Source organism: Carcharhinus amblyrhynchos, chromosome 12, assembly GCF_965287045.1.
Source record: "Carcharhinus amblyrhynchos chromosome 12, sCarAmb.v2.hapA, whole genome shotgun sequence".
NCBI classification, from domain to species: domain Eukaryota; kingdom Metazoa; phylum Chordata; class Chondrichthyes; order Carcharhiniformes; family Carcharhinidae; genus Carcharhinus; species Carcharhinus amblyrhynchos.
In genome coordinates this window covers 36,298,167-36,321,979 of record NC_137335.1, presented here as the reverse complement: position 1 = coordinate 36,321,979, position 23,813 = coordinate 36,298,167, and the positions used below count along the sequence as shown (strand labels likewise).

General features: G+C 41.5%; 1 protein-coding gene across 4 annotated transcripts in view; it reads right to left on the bottom strand.

Annotated features, from left to right (window-relative positions):
- Positions 1-23,813, bottom strand: part of usp34 (ubiquitin specific peptidase 34) — a 290,233-nt gene that overhangs the window by 18,752 nt on the left and 247,668 nt on the right. For all 4 annotated transcript variants that reach the window (XM_080200367.1, XM_080200368.1, XM_080200369.1 and 1 more), the window contains exons 70-74: positions 20,900-21,026; positions 20,256-20,363; positions 18,106-18,210; positions 17,880-18,004; positions 16,521-16,644 (exon numbers count right to left, since the gene is read on the bottom strand). In XM_080200367.1, coding sequence (XP_080056493.1) covers positions 16,521-16,644; positions 17,880-18,004; positions 18,106-18,210; positions 20,256-20,363; positions 20,900-21,026 — 589 coding nt within the window. The remainder of the gene's footprint in view (positions 1-16,520; positions 16,645-17,879; positions 18,005-18,105; positions 18,211-20,255; positions 20,364-20,899; positions 21,027-23,813) is intronic.

The following is a 23,813-nucleotide window of genomic DNA, read 5'->3' as shown; positions in this document are numbered from 1 at the left end:
TTTTTATACATCACTTTAAATGTAATCAAACATCCAAGGTGCATCACCAGAGCATTATAAAACAAGGAATGACAGCGAGTCACAAAGGTGATAAGGTCAGATGACCAAAAGCTTGGGTTTTAAATAAGTATATTAAAGGAAGAAGCAGCATAGAGAGGTGTATGGAGGGAATTTCAAAGCTTGAAATAAGGGAAATGATGAGGTAGCATTATTAACAAAGGACGAGATCAGTACACTACTGAGAAATTAGCTGGGTTTGGAAGATCAAATAGCAAGGGAAAGAAGTCACCGATGGGAGTAATTTATAGACCCACTAACATTACCTATTCTTATAAAGCGTAGGTCAAGAAAAAAAAGGGCTTGGGAGATAGATACTACAATAATTAAGGATGATTTAAATCTTTACACAGGCTCGACAAATAAGCTGGCAAGAATAGCCTTGAGAATGAGTTCATTAAGCACATTCAGAACAGTTTCTGAGAACAATGTATGTGGAACCAACTAGGGGAATATTTGGTTGGCTGCAGACCTGATTAAACTGTAAATCAATAGGATTAATTAATGACTTCAGAGCAAAAGATCTTCGACAGAAAAGTGATTGTAACCTGATGAATTTTACATTCAGTTTGAGTGTGAGAAACTTGGGCCTGAAACTTAAACATAAAAAAAGGCAATTACAAGGATGTGCAAACAGAGTTAGCTAAAATGAACTGGAAAAATAGATTAAAAGATGATAGAGGAGCATTGGCAGACATTATATGTCGTAACTCTCAAAGATATATTCCATTGAGAAAGACCGATTCTCCAAGAAGGATGATGAATCAGTGGCTAACCAAGAAAGATGAGGATCATGTTATGCATGTCATATTCATAACTTTTAAGATAGGAACCACATTTAATGTGGACTCTGAAATTAACCTTTTCTTTTTAAAATTAACATGTGCTTCTGCAAAGATGATCTGCCCTAGGTATTAAAAAACAAACTCACTGCCTAACAAAGACAAAAGGGTACATCCCAATGAAAAAATGTTAACTACACATATCCTCAGGCCATCAAAAGCCATTTCTGAATTGAATGGGTCTTTTTCAAACAAATAATGTGGTTTTCTTAAACAATAAAACTGCATGTAGCTAAACAACCCAAGACTACCAACATATTTGGAAAAGGAACCGCAATTGTGAGGAATCAGATGTTAAGGCAACCATGTTTATTCCTTTCTAATTTTTAAAACATAAGAACATAAGAAGTAGGAGCAGGAGTAGGCCATCTAGCCCCTTGAGCCTGCCCCGCCATTCAATAAGGTCATAGCTGATCTGAAGTGGATCAGTTCCACTTGCCCGCCTGCTCCCCATAACCCTTAATTCCCTTATTGATCAAAAATGCTGACTGCAGAAAGAGAGAGACAGTAGCAGCACGAAGGGCAATTACATATGCCTTAAGAACTGGAGGTCATCTCTAAGTCTGTTCCTTTTTGGGTCCAATAATAGAGAAAACTGTCTCCTTGGTAACAAGATAATATGCAACTAACTTTACGATCTGCAGAAAACCCATCTCTAAGGGAGTCCTGAAAACGACCTCAGCTGTTGAATTCATCTAAGCTACCATTCAGGAGCGAAGACATACTTTCATCAGGCCTGCAACGCACGTTTTTCAGAACAAAAAAATCACGTGAATTATGAACCAATTCTTCTTGCTTGCAACCTGTAAAAGTATGCAGTCTCTTCAGCAGTACTTTTGAGTGTGTTTTTGTTCATGCTTGTACGTGTGAGTGCCGTGGCATTAGATTTCAGAGTGAGTGCATAAATAAACAATCTTCCTCCTTTATTTAAACCCATGAAAGGTTTGTTGCTGGTTACTCAGATTGTCTAACACTTGAGCTAAAAAAAATTCTCTCAAAAATCCACTGATTATAGACATTTAGGAAAGGGTCAAGGATCACAATACAGTTGAATTTCTGATACAGATGGAGGGTGAGAAAGTAGGGGCCCAAACCAGTGTCCTCTGCTTGAACAGAGGGGAGTACGATAGGATGAGGGCAGAATTGGCTAATGTAGACTGGGAGCGCAGACTGGTTGGTAGGACAGCTGAGGAACAGCGGAGGTTTTTTTTTAAAAGGAGATTTTTTCAGTATGCAGCAAAAATATATTCCGGTGATAAAGAATGACTGTAAGAAAAGGGATAACCAGCCATGGATAATGAAGGAAATAAAGGAGAGTATTAAATTAAAACCGACGCGTACAGAGTGGCCAAAAACAGTAGGGAATTAGAAGATTGGGAAAGCTTTAGAAAACAACAAAGAACGACTAAGAAAGCGATAAAGAAAGCAAAGATAGATTATAAAACTAAACTAGCTCAAAATATTAAAAAAAAGTAAAAGTTTTTAACAAATATATAAAAAGAGAGTAGCTATAGTGAATGTTGGACCCTTGGAGGACAAGGGGGGGGAGTTAATAGTGGGAAACAAGGAAACGGCTGAGACTTTAAGTTGTTTGTGTCAGTCTTCACGGTGGAGGACACAAACAGCTTACTGAATATTAACGATTGCGGGTCGGTAGGAGGTGAGGTACTTAGTACAATTACTGTTACTAAAGAGGTAGTGCTTGGTAGGCTAATGGGACTGAAGGTGGACAAGTCCCTGGGCCCGGATGGAATGCATCCCAGAGTACTGAAAGAAATGGCAGAAGTAATAGCAGATGCTTATTAGTTATTTATCAAAATTCGCTGGACTCTGAGGAAGTGCTGGCTGATTGGAAAACAGCTACTGTTATGCCACTGTTTGAAAAAGGAAGTAGACAAAAGTTGGCTAAGTACAGGCCGGTTAGCTTAACGTCCACAGTTGGGAAAATGCTGGAAACCATCATTAAAGAAGAAATAGTGGGACACCCGGAAAAGAATGGTTCGATCAAGCAGACGCAGCATGGATTCATGACGGGAAAGTCGTGCTTGACGAATTTACTGGACTTTTATGAAGATGTGACTAGTGCGGTTGACAGAGGGGAACTGGTGGATATGGTGTCTTTAGATTTCCAGAAGGTGTTCGATAAGGTGCCTCACAAAAGGTTGCTGCAGATGATTAGGGTACACGGAGTTGGGGGTAAAGTGTTGGCGTGGATTGAGGATTGGCTATCTAACAGAAAGCAAAAAAGAGTTTGAATAAATGGGTGCTTTTCTGGTTGGCAGTTGGTGACTAGTGGCGTGCCGCAGGGATTGGTGCTGGGGCCTCAACTGTTTACCATATACATAGATGGTCTGGAGGAGGGGACCGAGTGTAAGGTAACAAAGTTTGCTGATGACACGAAGATGAGTGGGAAAGCGAATTGCGTGGAGGACGCGGAAAGTCTGCAGAGATTAGGATAGGCTGAGTGAGTGGGTGAGGATCGGGCAGATGGAGTATAACGTTGGCAAATGTGAGGTTATCCACTTTGGAAGAAGTAATAGTAAAATGGAATATTTTTTAAATGGTGAAAAATTACAACATGCTACTGTGCAGAGGGGCCTGGGGGTCCTTGTGCATGAATCGCAAAAACCCAGTCTGCAGGTGCAACAGGTGATCAAGAAGGCGAATGGAATGTTGGCCTTTATCGCAAGGGGGGTAGAATATAAATGCAGGGAGGTCTTGCTGCAACTGTACAAGGCATTGGTGAGGCTGCAACTAGAGTACTGTGTGCAATTTTAGTCCCCTTATTCGCGAAAGGATATACTGGCCTTGGAGGGAGTACAGAGAAGGTTCACCACGTTGATACCGGAGATGAGGGGGTTAGCTTACGAGGAGGGATTGAGTAGATTGGGCCTGTACTCGGAGTTCAGAAGGCTGAGAGGTGATCTTACAGAGACATTTAAGATAATGAAGGGGCTAGATAGGGTAGAGGTAGAGAGATTCTTTCCACTTAGAAAGGAAACCAGAACTAGAGGGCACAGCCTCAAAATAAGGCGGGGGGGGGTCAATTTAGAACAGAGTTGAGGAGGAACTTCTTCTCTCAGAGGGTAGTGAATCTCTGGAATTCTCTGCCCATTGAAGTGGTGGAGGCTACCTCGTTGAATATGTTTAAGTCACGGGTAGATAGATTTCTAATCGATAAGGGAATTAAGGGTTATGGGGAGCAGGTGGGTAAGTGGAACTGATCCACTTCAGATCAGCCATGATCTTACTGAATGGTGGGGCAGGCTTGAGGGGCTAGATGGCCTAATCCTGCTCCTATTTCTTATGTTCTTATTTGATTAATTCTCTCTCACTTGGTTTGTAACAATGGTAACACTGTAACAATTATAACACCAGTGCCCCATAAGACTGTTCTCAGTGCCCCATAAGACTGTTCTCAGCCCCCTACTATACGCTTCATACACCTATGACAGTGTGACCAAATTCCCCTCCAAATCGATTTCCAACTTTGCTGATACTACCATAGTGGGACAGATCTCAAACAACAAGACAGAGTACAGGAATGAAATAGAGAATCTGGTATGGCAACAATAGTCTCTCCCTCAATGTCAACAAAATGAAGGAGATTGTCATTGACTTCAGGAGGTGTACAGGACAGGGACGAAGTGGAAAGGGTTGAGACCTTCAAGTTTTTAGGTGTCCAGATCACCAATGACCTGTCCTGGTCACCCACCTGCTCCCATTAATTAAGAAAGCCCACCAATGTTCCTACTTTCTCAGTAGACTAAGGAAATTTGGCATATCAGCTATGACTCTCACCAATGTTTACAGATGCACCATAAAAAGCATTCTTTCTAGCCGTATCACAGCTTGATATGACTCCAGCTCTGTCAAAGGCCGCAAGGAACTACAAAAGGTTGTGAATGTAGTCCAATCCATCATGCAAGCCAGCGTCCTATCCGTTGGCTCTGTCTACATTAAGTTGATTTTCTCTACACCCTAGCTATGACTGTAACTCTACATTCTGCCCTGTCTTGTTTCCTTCTCTATGAATGGTATGCTTTGTCTGTATAATGAATAAGAAACAATACTTTTCACCGTATGCTAATACATGTGACAATAACAAAATCAAGTCAAATTCAAAGATATCAAATTGAAAGGAAAGGTGTTCAGTGCTGCAAAATTAGTGGTAGGCCAGAAGATTGAGAAAATTTTAGAAACCAGCAAAAGGGAAATTCAAACGAGAGTAAACTAGCAAGAAATATAAAAACAAACAGGACCTCGGGGTCCTTGTGCATGAATCGCAAAAACCCAGCTTGCAGGTGCAGCAGGTGGTCAGGAAGGCGAATGGGATGCTGGCCTTCATAGCGAGGGGGATTGAATATAAAAGTAGGGAGGTCTTGCTGCAGCTGTATAGGGCATTGGTGAGGCCGCAGCTGGAGTACTGTGTGCAGTTTTGGGCGCCGCACCTGCGCAAGGATATTTTGGCCCTGGAGGGAGTGCAGAGGAGGTTTACTAGGCTGATACCGGAGTTGAGGGGATTGAGCTATGAGGAGAGGCTGAATAAACTAGGCTTGTACTCGTTAGAGTTTAGAAGAATGAGGGGAGATCTCATTGAGACGTATAAGATGATGAATGGGATGGATAGGATAGAGGTGGAGAGACTCTTCCCGCTCAAAAAAGACAGTAGGACTAGGGGGCACAGCCTCAAGATAAAGGGGAGGCGGTTTAGAACGGAGTTGAGGAGGAACTTCTTCACTCAAAGGGTGGTGAATCTCTGGAATTCTCTGCCCGTTGAAGTGGTGGAGGCTGCCTCGCTAAATATTTTTAAGAAGCGGGTTGATGGGTTTTTGATAAGAGAGGGGATTAAGGGTTATGGGGAGAGGGCGGGAAAGTGGAACTGAGCCACGACAGATCAGCCATGATCTTATTGAATGGCGGGGCAGGCTCGAAGGGCTAGATGGCCTACTCCTGCTCCTATTTCTTATGTTCTTATGTTCTTATGTTCTTAAAAGCTTCTACAAGTATAGAAAAACAAAACAACTAAATACTGATTGTTTAGAGGGCAAAACTGGGGAATTAATCACAGAAAATACAAAAACAGTAGTGATTTGGGACAAATGTTTTCCACCTTCACAGTTGAAAACATTAAAAGCATTCCAAGAATAGCAGAAAATCAAGGGGAAAAAGGGGAAGAACATAAAATAATCACACTAGAGAAAAAGAACCAAGCAAATTGATGGGAGCAAAGTCTAAAAATCTCCTCAACCCATGGGCATGCATCTTGTGATTTTAAAAGGAGTGGCTGCAATATTCCATAATTGCCTCGAGTCTGGAAAGATTACATCCGATTTGAAAACCACAAATGTGACACTCAAATGCAACAAAAGAGGATGACAAAAAGCAGGAAATTATAGGCTAGCTAGCCTAACACCTGTCATTGCTGGAGTCTAGTATTTAAGGAAGTTGTAGGAAGACAGAGAACTTTAAACAATCTTGCAGAGTCAACATGGCTTTGTGAAAGGGAGAGTTTGACAAATATAATACCTTTCTTTATGAATGTAACAAGCAAGTAGATTTTAAAAAATTATTCAATCATGGGATCTGGGCATTGATGGCTAGGCCAGCATTTATTGCCCATCCCTAATTGTCCTTGAGAAGGTAGTGACGAGCTGCCTTCTTGAACCATTGTAGTCCATATGGTGTAGGCACATTCACAGTGCTGTCAGGAAGAGAATTTCAGGATTTTGACTTAGTGTCAGTGAAGGAATGGCAATATTTTTCCAAGGCAGGATAGTGTATGACTTGAAGGGGAATGTCAGGTTGTGATATTTCCATGCATCTGCTGCTCTTCTTCAAGATGCTGTGGACATTGGGTTTGGAAGTTGCTAACTAAGAAATACTTGAGTCCCTGTATTGCAGCTTGTGGATGGCACACACTGCTGCCAGTGTGCTTTGCTGGTAAAGGGAGTGAATGTTTGTGAATGGGGTGCTGATCAGGCCATACTGTCCTGAATGATGCCAAGCTTCTTGAGTACTGAGTTCCTTTACGCAAGTGCAGAGTATTACATCAAACCCTGACGTGTGTCTTGTAGATGGCGGACGTGCTGTGTGGAGTCAGGTGAGTTACTCTCTGCAGAATTTTTAACCTCTGAACTGCTCTTGCAGCCACAGTATTTATATGGATGGTCCAGAACAGTTTCAGGTCAATGACAATCTCCAGGATGTTTTTGTGGAGGACTCAGTGATGGCGATGCCATTGACTGTCAACAGGCGATGGCTATATTCTCTCTTGTTGGAGATGGTCATTGCCTGGCACTTGTGTGATAGGAATGTTAGTTGCCATTTGTTAACCTGAGCTTGGATTTTGTTCAGGTCTTACTGTAATGTAGTATATTTACATTTTCAAAAGGCATTCCTTAAAAGTGTCATATAAAAAGTTGCTGCATGGGATAAGAGTTTACAGTGCTAAGGTAATATATTAGTATGGAAAGAGAATTGGCTAACTGGCAAGAAACAGAATCAGAATAAATTAGTTACTTTTAAGGTTGGCAAACAGTAACGAATGTGGTTCCACAGGGATCACTGTTGGAGCCTCTCCTATTTACAATTTATATTAATCACCTGGTTGAAGAGACAGAGTGTATTGTCAGATGATATAAAGTTGGGAAAGCAAATTGTGAAGAGGACAGAGTCTGCAAGAGGATATAAATAGGTTAAAGGCAGGCAAAAATTTGGCAGATGGAGTATAATGTGGGAAAATGTGCAGTTACTCACGTTGATGGGGAAAATTAGAAAAACAAAACATTATTTAAATGCAGAGAGACTACAGACTGCTGCACCTGCAGAGGCATCAAGGGATGCATGCATGTGGCCAAAAATTGAATTTACACTGGAGGCAGGGGATATGAATATTTTGCATCCATCTTTACCAAGGGAGAAGATATTGTGCATGTCAGGGTGAAAGAGAAGGCATTTCAGACACACGAAGCGTTGAAAACTGATAATGAGGTGGTACTGGAGAGGCTGTCTGTATTTAAAGCTGATAAGTCACCAAGACTGGTTGAGATGCATCCAAGGTTATTTAGCGAAGCACGAGGGAAAACTGCCGAGCTACTGGCTATAATTTTCCAATTTTTCTTAGAGTCAGAGGACTGAAGAATTGCAGGTGTTACACCCTCATTCAAGAAAGAGTGCAAATATAAGTCTAACAATTCTAGACCAGTCAGTTTAACCTCAGTGGCAGTGGAAGCAATGATAATTTGGGATAAAAATCAATAGTCACTTTGGCTTAATTAAGAAAAGCCAACATGGATTTGTTAAGGTTAAATTGTGTTTAACTCATCTATTTGAGCTTTTTGATGCAATAACAGAGAGATTTAACGAGGGTAATGCTGTTGATGTGGTAGGCATCATAGACTTAAAAAAAGTGCCATACAATTGATTTGGGAGCAAGGAACAATTGTGGCAACACAGATATAGAATTGATTGAGAACTAGGAAACAGTAGTGGTTAATGGCTTTCTTTCAGGCTGAAGGAAGATTTATAGTGGAGACCCCCAAAGATCGATGACGGGACTCCTGTTCTTCCTGTTAAATATTAATGATGTGGAGCACTATTTCAAAATTTGTACACAATACAACACTTATTAGGTAGATAGTGATAAACTTCAAAAGAACAGACAGCTAAGTGGAATGGACAGACGAGTGGCAGATGAAGTTTAATACAGAGAAGTGTGAGGTGATTCAAGTTTGTTGGAAAAAAGCAAACAAACAATATAAAACAAGTACATTTTTAAATCAGGGTGCAGGAGCAGAGGAGTCTAGGTGTACGTGTGCATAATTCATTGAAGGTGGCAATACAGGCTGAGGATTTGGTTAATAAAGCACAGGTCATCTAAGACTTTATTAATAGGTGCACAGAGTACAAAAACAAGGAAGTTATGTTAAACTTCTATAAAACAGTGGTTTGGTCTCAACTGGAGTACACCATCTATTTCTGGGCATCACACCTTTAGGAAGAACATGAGGGCATTAAAGAGGGTGCAGAAAAGATTAATCAGAATGGTTCCAGGGACTAGGAACTTATAAGGACAGTTACATAGATTGGCGATTTGGGACTGCTTTCCTTAAAGAGACTTGATAAAGGTGATCCAAATCATGACGGTCAGGATAGAGTAGACAGGGAGAAATTGTTCACATTGGTGCAAGGGCTGTTAAACAGAGAGCACAGATTTAAGACAACAGGCAAAATAAGTAAAAGCAAAAAGAGAAAGAACTTCAGCAAACTGTCAGGATCTGGAATGCACTGCTTGAAGTGTGGTGGAGGCAGGTTAAATCAAGGCATGAGGGAATTGGATTCTTTTCTGAAAAGGAAGAATGTGCAAAGCATCAGGAAGATGGCAGGGGATGACACAACATGAATTGCTTCTTCAGAGAGGCAACACAGACACTACATGTCAAATGGCCTTCCCTGTTTTCATCATTCTACAATTCCATAGCAAATAATTAGAAAGGCAAATGGAATGTTGGTCATTAATGCAAAAAGGATGGTGCAAAGACCATAAGACATCAGATCAGAATTAGCCACTTGGCCCATCAAGTCTGCTCCGCCATTCAATCATGGCTGATATTTCTCTCATTCCCATTCTCCTGCCTTTTCCCCATAACCTCTGACCCCCTTGTTAATCAAGAACCTCTCTATCTCAGTCTTAAAGACACTCGATGACCTGGCCTGCACAGCCTACAACAGCAAAGAGTTCCACAGATTCACCACACTGGCTGACAAAATTCCTCCTCATCTCTGTTTTAAACAATCATCCCTTTAGCTTGAGGTTGTGCCCGCTTGTTCTTGTTTTTCCTACTAGTGGAAACATCCACTCCATGTCCACTCTTTGTAGGCCTCGCAGTATCCTGTAAGTTTCAATAAGATACTCCCTCATCCTTCTGAACTCCGACAAGTACAGACCCAGAGTCCTCAACCATTCCTCATACAAGATCTTCATTCCAGTGATCATTTTTGTGAACCTCCTCTGGACCCTTTCCAAGGCCAGCACAGGTTTCTTAGATATGGGGCCCAAAACTGGTCACAATACTCCAAATGGGGTCTGACCAGAGCCTTATACAGCCTCAGAAATATATCCCTGCTCTTGTATTCTAGCCCTTTCGACATGAATGCTAACATTGCAATTGCCTTCCCAACTGCCAACTGAACCTGCATGTTGTGGCACATGTGGGCGCCAACGACGTAGGCAAAACGCGAACTGGGGATCTGGGGAGGGAGTATGAAAAGCTGGGAATGGAATTAAAAAGTAGAACCGACAAGGTGGTTATCTCTGGACTACTGCCTGAACCGTGTGCAGACGGGTGTAGGGTTGATAAGATTAAGGAAGTGAATGGGTGGCTCAGGGATTGGTGTGGGAGGAACGGGTTTGAATTTATGGGGCATTGGCACCAGTATTGGGGTAGGTGGGACGGGGTTGGTCTGAACCGTGCTGGGACCAGAGTCCTGGCGAATCGCGTAGATAGGACTGTAGACAGGGCTTTAAACTAATTGGGGGGGGGGGGTCTAAAGTAAAGGAGAGGGTACAGGTAAGGGAAGAGGCCAATGATGTCCCAGTAATAAAGGGGAGTGGGGGGCGTGAGTAAGGTTGGTGGCGTTCCGGCAAATAGGGTACAGGTGAAGGCTGGGATGAAAGCGCTTTATCCGAATGCACGACGCATTCGGAATAAAGTGAATGAGCTGGTGGCGCAGATCAGCACAAATGGATATGATCTGGTGGCCATTACAGAGACGTGGTTGCAAGGCGACAGGGACTGGGAGCTGAATGTCCAGGGGTATCAAGTGTTTAGGAAGGATAGGCGGGAGGAAAAAGGGGGGGGGCATAGCTCTGCTGATTAAGGATAGCATCAGGGTGGTAGTAAGGGATGATATAGGAGCCAAAGAGCAGAAAGTGGAATCGTTGTGGGTGGAGATTAGGAACAGCAAAGGGAGGAAGACGCTGGTGGGTGTCGTCTATAGGCCCCCAAATAATGATCTGGAGGTGGGGCGGGCTGTTAACGCGCAAATACATGCGGCGTGCAGGAATGGAACGGCAATAATTATGGGGGATTTCAATCTACATGTTGATTGGTCAACCCATGTTGGCCGCGGTGGGCTTGAGGAAGAGTTCTTGGGACGCTGCCGGGATAGTTTCCTTGAACAGTGTGTGTTGGAGCCGACGAGGGGGCGAGCTATCTTGGATCTGGTGTTACGTAATGCGGCAGGTAGAATTAGGGACCTTGTGGTGAAGGATTCTCTTGGGAAGAGTGATCATTGTATGGTGGAGTTTCTGATGCAGATGGAGGAGAAAGTGGGTTCCTGGACATGTGTCCTTTGTTTGAACAGAGGGGAGTACGATAGGATGAGAGAGGAATTGGCGAATGTTGATTGGGGGAGCACATTGGAAGGTAGGTCTGCTGAGGAACAGTGGAGGATCTTTAAGGAGATCTTTCTTGGTGCTCAGCAGAAATTTATTCCGATGGTTAAAAAGGATCGGAGGAGGAGAGATAATCAGCTGTGGATAACGAAGGAGGTAAAGGAAAGTGTTAAATTAAAAGCGGATGCGTTTAGCGTAGCTAAGAGTAGTGGGCGAGAAGAGGATTGGGAGAGGTTTAAATATCAACAAAGAATGACGAAGAAGTTGATAAAGAAGGGTAGGATAAACTACGAAGGGTAGGATAAACTGGGCTAGTGCTTAATATAAAAAAGGATAGTAAGAGTTTTTATAAATATATAAAAAGGAAGGAGGCTAACTAGGGTGAACGTTGGACCCTTAGAGGATGGGAGGGGGGACGTAGTGGTAGGGGATGGGGAAATGGCTGAGGCCTTGAATAACTTTTTTTGTTTCGGTCTTCACGGAGGAGGACGTGAATAATTTACCAGGCGTTAGCGATGGAAAGGTGGTAGGACTGGAGGGCCTGAATGACATTATTGTTACTAGAGAGGCAGTGCTCGAAAGACTGGAGGGATTGATTGTGGACAAGTCCCCAGGACCGGATGGAATGCATCCAAGGGTTCTGAACGAAATGGCGGAGGTGATAGTGGATGCCTTGGTGATTATTTTCCAAACGTCGCTGGATTCCGGGGAAGTGCCGGAAGATTGGAAAACGGCTAATGTTACGCCGTTGTTTAAGGAGGGTGGCAGGCAAAAGGCAGGGAATTATAGGCCGGTTAGTTTAATGTCTGTTGTAGGTAAAATGTTAGAATCCGTGATCAAGGAGAAAATAGCGAGGCATCTTGAGGAGAATTGTTTGATAGAACAGACGCAGCACGGTTTCGTTAAGGGGAAGTCGTGTCTGACGAATTTATTGGAGTGCTATGAGGATGTGTCTAGGGCGGTGGATAGAGGAGAGCCGGTGGATGTGGTATTTCTTGATTTTCAGAAGGCGTTTGATAAGGTGCCGCACAAGAGGTTATTACAGAAGGTCAGGGGGCATGGAGTTGGGGGTAGAGTGTTAGCGTGGATAGGGGATTGGCTGTCAAATAGGAGGCAGAGAGTGGGGGTCAATGGGTGCTATTCGGATTGGCGGTTGGTGACTAGTGGAGTGCCCCAGGGGTCGGTGCTGGGGCCTCAGCTACTTACCATTTATATAGATGATCTGGAGGAGGGAACCAAGTGTATGGTGTCGAAATTTGCTGATGACACCAAGATTGGTGGAATGGCAAATTGTGCGGAGGGTATGGAAAGTCTGCAGAAGGATCTAGTTAGGCTGGGCGAATGGGCCAGGAACTGGCAAATGGAATTTAATGTTGGCAAGTGTGAAGTTGTCCACTTTGGTAGGAATAATGGTAGGAAGGACTATTACTTACATGGCGAAAAACTGCAGCATGCGATGGTGCAGAGGGACCTCGGGGTCCTTGTGCATGAGTCGCAAAAACCCAGCCTGCAGGTGCAGCAGGTGGTCAGGAAGGCGAATGGGACACTGGCCTTCATAGCGAGGGGGATTGAATATAAAAGTAGGGAGGTCTTGCTGCAACTGTACAGGGCACTGGTGAGGCTGCAGCTAGAGTACTGTGTGCAGTTTTGGTCGCCGCACTTACGCAAGGATATTTTGGCTTTGGAGGGAGTGCAGAGGAGGTTTACTAGGCTGATACCGGAGTTGAGGGGGTTGAACTAGAGGAGAGGCTGAATAAACTAGGCTTGTACTTGTTAGAGTTTAGAAGAATGAGGGGAGATCTCATTGAGACATATAAGATGATGAATGGGATGGATAGGATAGAGATGGAGAGGCTCTTCCCGCTCAGAAAGGACAGTAGGACTAGAGGGCACAGCCTCAAGATAAAGAGGGGGGGGGCGGTATAGAACGGAGTTGAGGAGGAACTTCTTCACTCAAAGGGTGGTGAATCTCTGGAATTCTCGGCCCGTTGAAGTGGTGGAGGCTGCCTCACTAAATATATTTAAGACACGGGTTGATAGGTTTTTGATAGGCAAGGGGATTAAGGGTTATGGGGAGAGGGCAGGAAGGTGGAACTGAGACATGACAGATCAGCCATGATCTTATTGAATGGTGGGGCAGGCTCAAAGGGCTAGATGGCTTACTCCTGCTCCTATTTCTTATGTTAACCTTGAGAGAATCTTGAACAATGACTCCCAAGTCTCTTTGTGTTTCTGACTGCCTAAGCATTTTTTCATTTAGAAAACTGTGCATGCCTCCATTCCTCCTTCCAAAGTGCATAATCTCATACTTTTCTGCATTGTATTCCAATTGCCACTTCTTTGCCCACTCTCTTGACCTGTCCAAGCCCTTCTGCAGCCCACCCTGCTTCCTCAATACTACCTGTCCCTCTACATATGTTTGTATCATCTGTAAACTTACCAACAGTGCCTTCAGTTCCTTCCTCCAAATCGTTAATGTATATTGTGAGAAGTTGTGGTCTCTGCACTGACCCCTGAGGCACACCACTAGTCACCAGCTGCCACCTTGAAAAAGACCCCTTCATTCCCACACTCTGCCTTCTGCCAGTCAGCCAATCCTCTACCCATGCCAGGATCTCGCCCTTAACACAACTTAAGGCACTTAACTTATTTAACAGACACTACATGTCAAATGGCCTTCCCTGTTTTCACCATTCTATGCGGCACCTTGTCAAGACCTTCTGAAAATCTAAATAAATCACGTCCACTGCTTTTTCTTCATCTAACTTCCTGTTACCTCTTCAAAGAACTTAAACAGATTTGACCTCCCTTTGACAAAGCCATACTGACTCAGTCCTACTTTATCATGAACTTCCAAGTACCCTCCAATCTCATCTTTAATAATGGACTCTAAAATCTTGCCAAAGACCGAAGTCAGGCTAACTGGTCGATAATTTTCCATCTGCTGCCTCCCTCCGTTCTTAAGCAGCAGTGTTACATTAGCTACTTTCCAGTCCTCTGGAACCCTCCCTGTGATCCCTGAAAGATCACCACCCATGCCTCCACAATTTCCTCAACTATCTCTTTTAGAACCCTGGAGTGTGGTCCATCTGGTCCAGGTTATTTATCCGCCTTCAGGCATTTCAGTTTCTCCAGAACCTTCTCCTTAGTGATGGCTACTACATTCACCCTGTGCCCCAACTCTCCTGGACTCTCTCATCACTCTGGTGTCTTCCACCATGAAGACTGATGCAAAGTAACTATTCAGTTGCTCTGCCATTGCTTTATTTCCTATTATTATTTCTCCAGCCTTATTTTTCAGTGGCCCAATGGCTATTTTTGTCTCTCTTACCTTTCATATATTGGAAAAAACTCTTTCTATCTTCTTTTATATTAGTATCTAACTTAAACTCATATTTCATCTTTTCCCCCCTTATTGCTTTTTTAATTGTCTTCTGCTCACTTTTAAAGGCTTCCCAATCCTCTGGCTTCCCACTAATCCAGCCACTTCATGTGCTTTTCCTTTGCTTTTGTGCTGTCCTTGATTTGCCTAGTCAGCCATGGATGCCTTGTCCTTCCCTTAACAAGTTGCCTCCTTCTTGGGGTGAATTTCTGTTGTGCCTCCCAAATAACTCAAAAATTCTTGCCATTGCTGTTCCACTGTCTTCCATGCTAGTTGCAGTTTCCAATCAACTCTGGCCAGCTTCTCCCCCATGTGTTTGTAGTTACCTTTATTTAATTGTAATACCATTACATCTGATTCCAGCTTCTTCCTCTCAAACTGCAAAGTAAATTCTATCATATTGTTGTCACTGCTCCCCAAGGGTTCCTTCACCTTAAATTCCTGAATCAAGTCTGCCTCTTTACACACCACCAAATCCAGAATTGCCTGTTCCCTTGTAGGCTGTCACAAGCTGCTCCAAAAAAAAAGCCCATCTCTTAGACGTTCCACAAATTTCTTTTCTTGGGATCCACTACCTACTTGATTTTCTCAATTCACCAGCATATTGAAGTCCAACATGATTATTTAATACTGCCTTTTTTATATGCCTTTTCTATCTCCTCTTTTATTTCCTGCCCCACATCCTGACTACTGCTAGGGGGTTTGTACATAACTCCCATCAAGGACTTTCTACCTTTGCGATTCCTCAACTCCACCCATAGAATCTATGCCTTCCAATCCTATTTCACTTCTTGCTATCAATTTAACTTAATTCCTTACTAACAATGCAACCCCGCCCCCTTTGTCCATCTGCCTGTCCTTCTGATAGGACACATTTCGTTGGATATTTAGATCCCAGTCCCGATTCCCTTGCTGCCATGTCTCTGTGATGCCCACGACATTGCACCAGCCAATTTCAATATGCACAACAAGCTCATTTACCTTGTTGCATATACTGCGCATTTTTACTAAAAACGTAGGGATGTCTTGTTATAACTTTACAGAGCAATTGTGAGGCCACACTTAGGAGTACTGTGTAAAGTTTTGATCTCCTTATTTAAGGAGGGATATACTTCCATTAGAGGTAGTTCAAAGAAGGTTCACTAGGTTGACTCCTCAGTTGAAATAGTTGTCCAGCAAGGAAAAATTGAGCAGGTTGGGATAAGCACGTTTAGAAAAAGGAGAAGTGATCTTACTGGAACATTAAATTCGGAGACTAGACAGGGTAGATGCTTGAGAGGACGTTTTTCCTCATAGGGGAAATTAGAACAAGGAGTACAGTTTTGCATTTAAGATGAAGATAGGGAGGAATTTCTCTCAAGGATCATTAATCTTTAAGAGGGCTGGATCATTGTATAGATATAAGACCAAGTTAAACAGATTTTTGATCAACAAGGGCATCAAGGGATATGGGGGGATAGAAAGGTAAATGGAGATAAAGCCACTATCAGATCAGCAATGATCTGCTTCAATGGTGGCATATGCTTGAGGGACAAAATGGCCTGGTCCTGCTCCTATTTCTTTTATTCTGATGCAAAAAACAGTTTTGTAACATAAAAGCCTGTTCAAAATGCTATCTTACAAGTCATAAACATCACTGTAAGCACCATCACCTTCTTATAACATGGGTTACTGGTGATTACTTTCACAAGAAATCCTACCAGTCAGTCAGTAAAAGAATATAACGTTACTGGGAAAAATGGTAAATTTTTAAAACTAGCTCAGAACACAGACCAGAACTTTCACATATGTCCACTATAATCATTAATGTTTTCTATTTTAAAGTCATTTTGGTACATACTCAATTTCACCAGAGTTTCTGTGAATTTTTCACAGTTCACTGCTACTCGACACAAGAGATGGATGAATTGATGGTAAGAAAGGAAGTAATCCAGTAGAACACGGTCATAAACATCATCTTTTCCCTGCAAAACAAATTTGCATTATTTAAAAAGATAAGTGTTTGCAAAATTTAATCTTAGACACATAAACACATCCCCCTTAGACCAGTTTGATGACAGAAAATATACTTCAAATATTTATGCTTTCTGCTTCACGAAAATATATATTTCAGTGGGTATAAAATCAGAGAGATCTTTTGAAATCTTTGGCAGTGTCAATGTTCGTTTGTGGAGAGAAACCTGGAACCAATTTGTTTAACACTTGAAAGCACAGATAGTATTTTTTAAAAACATATTTTAATCCTACTTATTGGCTATTATCAATGAACAAAAAAAATGAGCAATTATAATCTTGGCTAGTACCTCAAGCTTAAGCTTCAAAATAGACAGAAATATTCAGTATTACTTCAAAATGGCACCAGCTTTCTAAGATCTATGCTGAAGCTGGGTCAAAATTCTGGAGCTTCCTCCTCAACAGCACTGTGGATTTACCTCCAACACATGGACTTCAGCAGTTCATGGTGATGGCTCACCATCAATTTTCAAGGCTGATTCATGCCCACATCCCATGAATAACTTAAAAGAAATCCATGCATAAGCTGCCAGATGCAATATTAAGAACAAAGGATGTTGAGGAATGAAAAAAATGAACTGGCAAGTTTTGGGACAAAATAAAAGCCTACAAACGATAGACACATTAATGAAGGAAATTGTTTAAGATGTTGAAGGCAGCAATTAGGTAGGTTGTGAACAAAATAAAGTCACACAAGGCGAGGGAATAGACCACACTGTGCTCAGTTATAAAAATGCGATCATATAAATGCAACATTATGTTGAATGTTAAAAACTAAAATTAACTCAAAACATCTTACTATAAATTTACCAACCTCTACACAAAGCACTGTTTAATTTGCAACTTTTGTAATGATTGCCAGTCATTCAGTCATGAACAGAATGTATGACATTGATATATAAATTGGTGGAATGAATGCTCAGGCTGCTAGCACGTTGACAACATCTTCCTCGTTGGTTGGACCTGCACTTGTCTTGGAGTTGCTATCAAAAACTGCTTTTGTAGGTTGAGGCACTGCTATTATCTCAAATCTCCCACTGGTAGCAGCATCTTGGCAAGCAGAAGCCCATGAATTGTAATCCTGAATCCATCTCGACAAAAGCATTAATTTTTTGTAACTGACTTTTAGAAAAATTACATACATAAATCTTATGTTGCACAGAAATCTATATAGATCTCTACATACCTTACTAGTTTCCACCATTGTGGGCAAGAGGCACATATTGAGTTCTGGACGAGGAGGACGGATATTGTTTTTTCCACCCATTAACTTTATGTTCTCACGACAGGGGAAATAGGGCCCTAAAGACACTGAGTTTGAAAGATGAAGAATGTAACAGAATCTTCAAAACCAAGGAAGAGATCCAATGCTTTAACTATCTGCTGGCTAATCACATAAAGATTGCACTTACTTGGTATGCTACTGTGGTGGCAAGTGCAATGATTGTGCTGAAGGAACGGTACCAAAGTATGAAGGAAATCATGAGGACTCAGAAGTACAAGTTCTTTTAAAACATCTAAAAAGCAATGATAATCTTCATTAATTTGCTGAGAAACAGTTTATGGGCAATATTTGTATCAAATCCCACGTTTGACAAGCTTGAGCGGTTTTAAAAATGAATTTACTGAATGCGTTCATTTGGAAGCAGAGTACTGTAGTCATAAATGTTGTCAAGATGCAGATGTTAAACATAAAAGCACCTACTTGAATTCTATGCTGATACAAATTCCAATTATTCTGGTAGCTGAGTGCAATAAAGTGGCCAGCCAAAAAAAAAATTATTTTCTTTAAAATATTCCTCAGTTATAAAAATTATCGCATTTTTATAACTGAGCACAGGCTTCCAAAAATGTGCACTATACAGTTTCTTACTGGGTTGGATCAGTTGTAAAGGGATCACTTGCAATTTTCTTGGATTAATAAAAGAAATCCGGTCCAAGTGACCCGGTGCCCCTTGAACTGGAAACCGTACAAGCAAGAGGTCAAACTAAAGACTGTGTGGTCAGGCACGCAGGACAGCTGGCGGATAAAGGCAATCAGCACACCAATACAGGAGTTCTTGGGAGCAAACTGTGTTAATCTGTGTTCTAACTACTTCTCTAAAACAGTGAGCATCTGCTTCAAGATTCAGAATATAATCTCTTTCATATGTATCAGTTTTAATGAAAAATAAAGTTCTGATATTCTCAATTTCAGATCAGATCAATCCCACGTCATCCACCTTACATTTAGTTTTTCCATCTACAGTCACTCTGATATGTATAATTTTTAGTAAATCTTTTGGAAGACAAATGGAACAACAGATGCATCATTGAAGTGTTAAGACTTTTCAATGTGTACACTATAAAAAGTCATGAAAACTGTACCAAATTAAACAGAAAAATGACAAGTGATATTTAATCCTTCTACAACTCTGTATTATTGTTGTATGAAATACACCATCCTTTTGCCAATTTTCAATGCTGCTACAGAGGCCCTTTGATAGTGAGTGAGCATGACCCAGATAGGTTCACCTACTGCCTTCACAAGTTGCGAGAAAATAACTCAGCTTCTCTAATGCCACCTAAGCTGAGGTCAGGAACTCATTGGATGGTGAATTGTGGGTAAAAACCAATGTTCTGCAACATTTTGGAACCAGTGCAATACAACACTGGGCAAATTCATTAGCTGTTTTAGAACCAGAAAGCTTCACAAACTAGATTGTGGACAGTTTCAGAATACAATAACTGCGCTATTCATCACTAATGCACTCAAAACACACATAACATATTTTCCCTTTTCCTGATTTTCTTGAGGCCATTGAAATTATGAACCAGAATCTGAATCAGAAATAACCTACTGGTCAACCTTGTTAGGGTTTGGAACACAAGCGCTACCAACTCTGCAGGGAAGTATTTACCAAAATAATGAAGTTTACTCCCAAGAACTGCTGTATTGGTGCGCTGATTGCCATTATCCACTAGCTCTCCCAAGTGCCAGGCCACACAGCCTTTGGTTTGACCTCTTGTTTACACAGTTCAAGGGTCACCAGGTCACTTGGACCAGATTTCTTCTTTTATCCAAGAAAGTTGCAAGTGATCCTTTACAACTGATCCAAACCAAATATTTTAAAAATTAGGTTCCCTAGACATGTTAAAGAAATTACAATTTTCCTTACTGCTTCCAGGTCAAAGGTAATCACAAAAGACGCAAAAATATAAAAAGAAAAACTTCTAGTGGACAAATGTTTTTGGTTTATGCCCTGCCATTTCCTGCACCAACCAAGAAACTTACGTCTGAGCAGCAAGTGCTTAATTATGATGAACTCTGCTTTTATGATGTGGGGCAAAAATTAAAGTGAAATTGGTCAAAGTCAGTTCACACAGAACACTAACCAGTAAACAGATGTTCATCTAGTTCAATTGAACACAAGTTCCACATCATAAAGTTAATCGCCAGTACCAAGTTGCTGAGCAACATCTTCGTAACATTAATTATGAAATTATTCTACCCAAATGAATCGTAGGTTCCAATGTCAACTTATTTAGTTGCAGCTGAAGTGTAATCTAATGGTACTATTACCTATACAGGCATTTCGAAGTTCTGGAGGGCTATAGGAATTCAATAACGTGAGAAGCTTGTGAGCAAATTCAATTCTTTCCTGCCACTGGATCAAGGCTTGCTTCACATCTATAAAAGTAAGGTTAAAACATAATCATCTCAACTTGAAATAAAGAAGCCAATACTAAATATACTATGTTGTATAGTAGATAGAACAAACTATTTAAGAAATTCCACCACCAAAATAAACTAGAAATACTAAAAACACCTTAAAGCACCCCCCCCGAAAAACCAAACAAAAATTCAGACACAAGATGGAAAGATTTAGTTGCAAATCCTTGTAGAAGACAATACTCTATTGTGTTGGTATAGTCATCTTCTAACAGCTGAAATATATTGTAAGGGTGAAATTTATCATGTTTTTAAAGGCATTTGTAACTAGGAAACCTGCACACTTCAGAAACTGTTTTTGAACAAATATCTGAAGATATCATTAATAAATTTAGTCCTTCACACCTCCAATCACCCATGCCATCCCTCCCATTAAAAAAGATGAGAGAATGCACCAAAACATTAATCCTGCATTAGCTAGCCTACTGACATTCATTTAAAAGACACATCGAGAAAACTAATGCCACTCCAAAAAAAAACAAGGTTCAGCAAACCTTTCCGCTGCAAATATGGACGAGTCGATTTCAGAACAGACAGGAAAATAGAGAGAAGTTCCACCAAGTCCCCAGTTACATGGCAAGCTGTAGCCTCATGGTACATCATGTGCAAGGTATTAAAAGACTGAAAAATTTAAAAATTGAGAACTTTTTTGATTTCTTGATATCAAAAGAATTAAGGTCAACATAATACAATTACAAAAAAAGCAGGCTGGATTCCACAAACTCAGGTAGTGCAATATTTGTGCTGCATATTCCAATAAAAAGTTCCTGAAAATCATGATTTTTATTCAGACAGGCACACCTAAGCAAATTGGCATCAAAGACAACCATGGACCAAAAATGTATTAGCGACCAGAGGTTCACTTACAAGAGTGGCCGTGACACTGAACCCAAGGAAATTATTCAGTGGAAGTAACTGCTACACGTTAACTGAGATGCACAGAAGACAAAATAAAGCTTCAATAGATTACTTAATTGTTGATGCTTGTGAAACATGGATTATAGGTCAGAAACTATTAGCTGATACACATTATAGTTTGGCAAGTTCACAAACCTTAGGGCAGGCCAGGGACATGGATGTTTCAGGAATATCTCCGGTCTGTGTGGTTTATTTGTTACCTTTCTATTCTTTCTACTTGGAAAGGAATCACCAAACTGATCAAAATATTCCATTCAATTCAAACATTTTAGGAAATTAACTGACATCCCATCCTTTTTGTTATTGGTTTGTGGGATGGAAGTATCGCTCTATGAGGCCATCTTTAATTGCTCTGGAGATGGTGGTGAGTCATCTTCTTGACCTGCTGCGTCCATGTGCTGCAGGTACACCCACAGCATTCCCATGCATCTTCTGCTACCTTCTTCTAAGTGGTAAAGGTCATGGATTTGAAAGGTGATGTTGAAGGAATTGCTGTAGTACATTTATAGTGCAGGAGCTGCTGTAGTGCATCTTCTAGATGATACATACTGATGCCACTGTCTCCTGGCTCTGGATGGAATGAATGTTTGAGCTATCCAGACATTGTACTTTTTTCATTCTTTCTTAGAATGTGGGCATCACTGGCAAGACCAGAGTTTGTTGCCCAGTCCCAATTGCCCTTGAACTGAGTGGCTTGCGAGGACATTTCAGAGGGCAGTTAAAAGTGAACTATATGGGTGTGGCACATGTGCCAGATCAGGTAAGGACATTAGATTTCTTTCCTAAAGGATATTAGTGAACCAGAAAGGTTTCTCCGAAAATCTCTAACGGTTGTCATGGTCACCAGTACAGAGGTCAGCTTTATATTCCAGATTTACTGGGTGAATTTCAATTCACCAGCTGCCATGGTGGGATTTGAACCCATGATGGTTAGATTCTCTACGTCAGAGATGATCATTGCCGGCACTTGTGGGGCATGAATGTTACTGGTCAATAATCAATTCAAGCCTGAATGGTGTCCGGGTTTTGCTCCATGTGGATACGAACTGGTTCAGTATCTGAGAAGTTGAGAGTGGAGCCAAATACTGTGCAATCATCAACACATATATTCATTTCTGACTTTATGATGGAGGATAGGTTAATGATGCTGCTCAAGATTGGTCAGACTTAGAAATCACCATGCGGAATTCCTACAGTGACATCCCAGGGTGAAATGATTGGCTTCCAACAATCAAAACTATCTTCCTTTATATGACTCCAACCAGTGGAAACTTTCCTACTGATTCCCACCATTCAAATCACAGCTCTGGCTACATGCAGTCATGAATGGTGGTGGACAACTGAATATCTAACCAAAGCAGGAGGCTCCATAAACATCCCTATCCTCAAGGGAGGTCCAACTCTCCAGTTTAAAAGGTAAAGCTGAAATATTTACAACCATCTTCAACCAGAAGCGCTGAGTGGATCCATTTTGGCCTTCTCGAGGTTCCCAACATCATACATACTATCTTTAGCTGACTCAATTCATTCCAAGTGATGTCAAGAAATGGATGAATACAGTGAAAGCTATGGACCCTGACAGTGATTGACAGTGCTATCAGTAGTACTTACACCAATAACCTGCTTACCAATGCTCAGTTTGGTTTATGCTGAAGCACAAGGTTGCAGACCTCATTATAACTTTGGTCTAAACATGGACAAAAGTGCTGAATTTCAGAGGTGAGGCCTGTTCTTGACACTGAGGCAGCATTTGACCAAGAATCAAAGGGAAATCTCTCCACTGGTTACAGTCATACCTACCACAAAGAAAGGTGGCTCTGGTTGTTAGAGGATGCCAACCACCTCAGCTACAGGACCTTACTGCAGAAGTTTTCCAGGATAGTATCTTGGGTCAAACCATTTTCAACTGCTCCTTCAATGACTTTCCCTCAAACACAAGGTCAGAAGTGGGTACACTTTCTGATCACTGATCAGTGTTCATTTTCTTTTGCAACTCCTCACTTATTGGCATATTCTGTGCCTTTATGCAGTAAGATCTGGACAACTTTCAGTCTTCAGCTGTCTGTAGCACAGTTAGTACTGCTGCCCAACAGCACCAGAAACCCAGGTTCGATTTCTCGCATGGATCATCGTCTGTATGGAGTCTGTACATTCTCCCTGTGTCTCATGGGTTTCCTCTGGGTGCTCCAGTTTCCTTCCACAGTCCGAAAGACATGCTGGTTAGGTGCATTGGCTGTGCTAAATTCTCCCTCAGTGTACCCAAGCAGTCACTAGAGTGTGGCAGTTAGGGGATTTTCACAGTAACTTCATTACAGTGCTAATATAAGCCCACTTGAGTCAATAATAAATGAATTTTAAACTAGTGGAAGTAACACAAATATCAGGCAATCACCATCTCTACTTAATATTAACAGCAGTAACATTACTAATTACTCAAAACCGAATTCACGGTGCTTACCATAGATTAGAAAGTTAACTGAACCAACCATA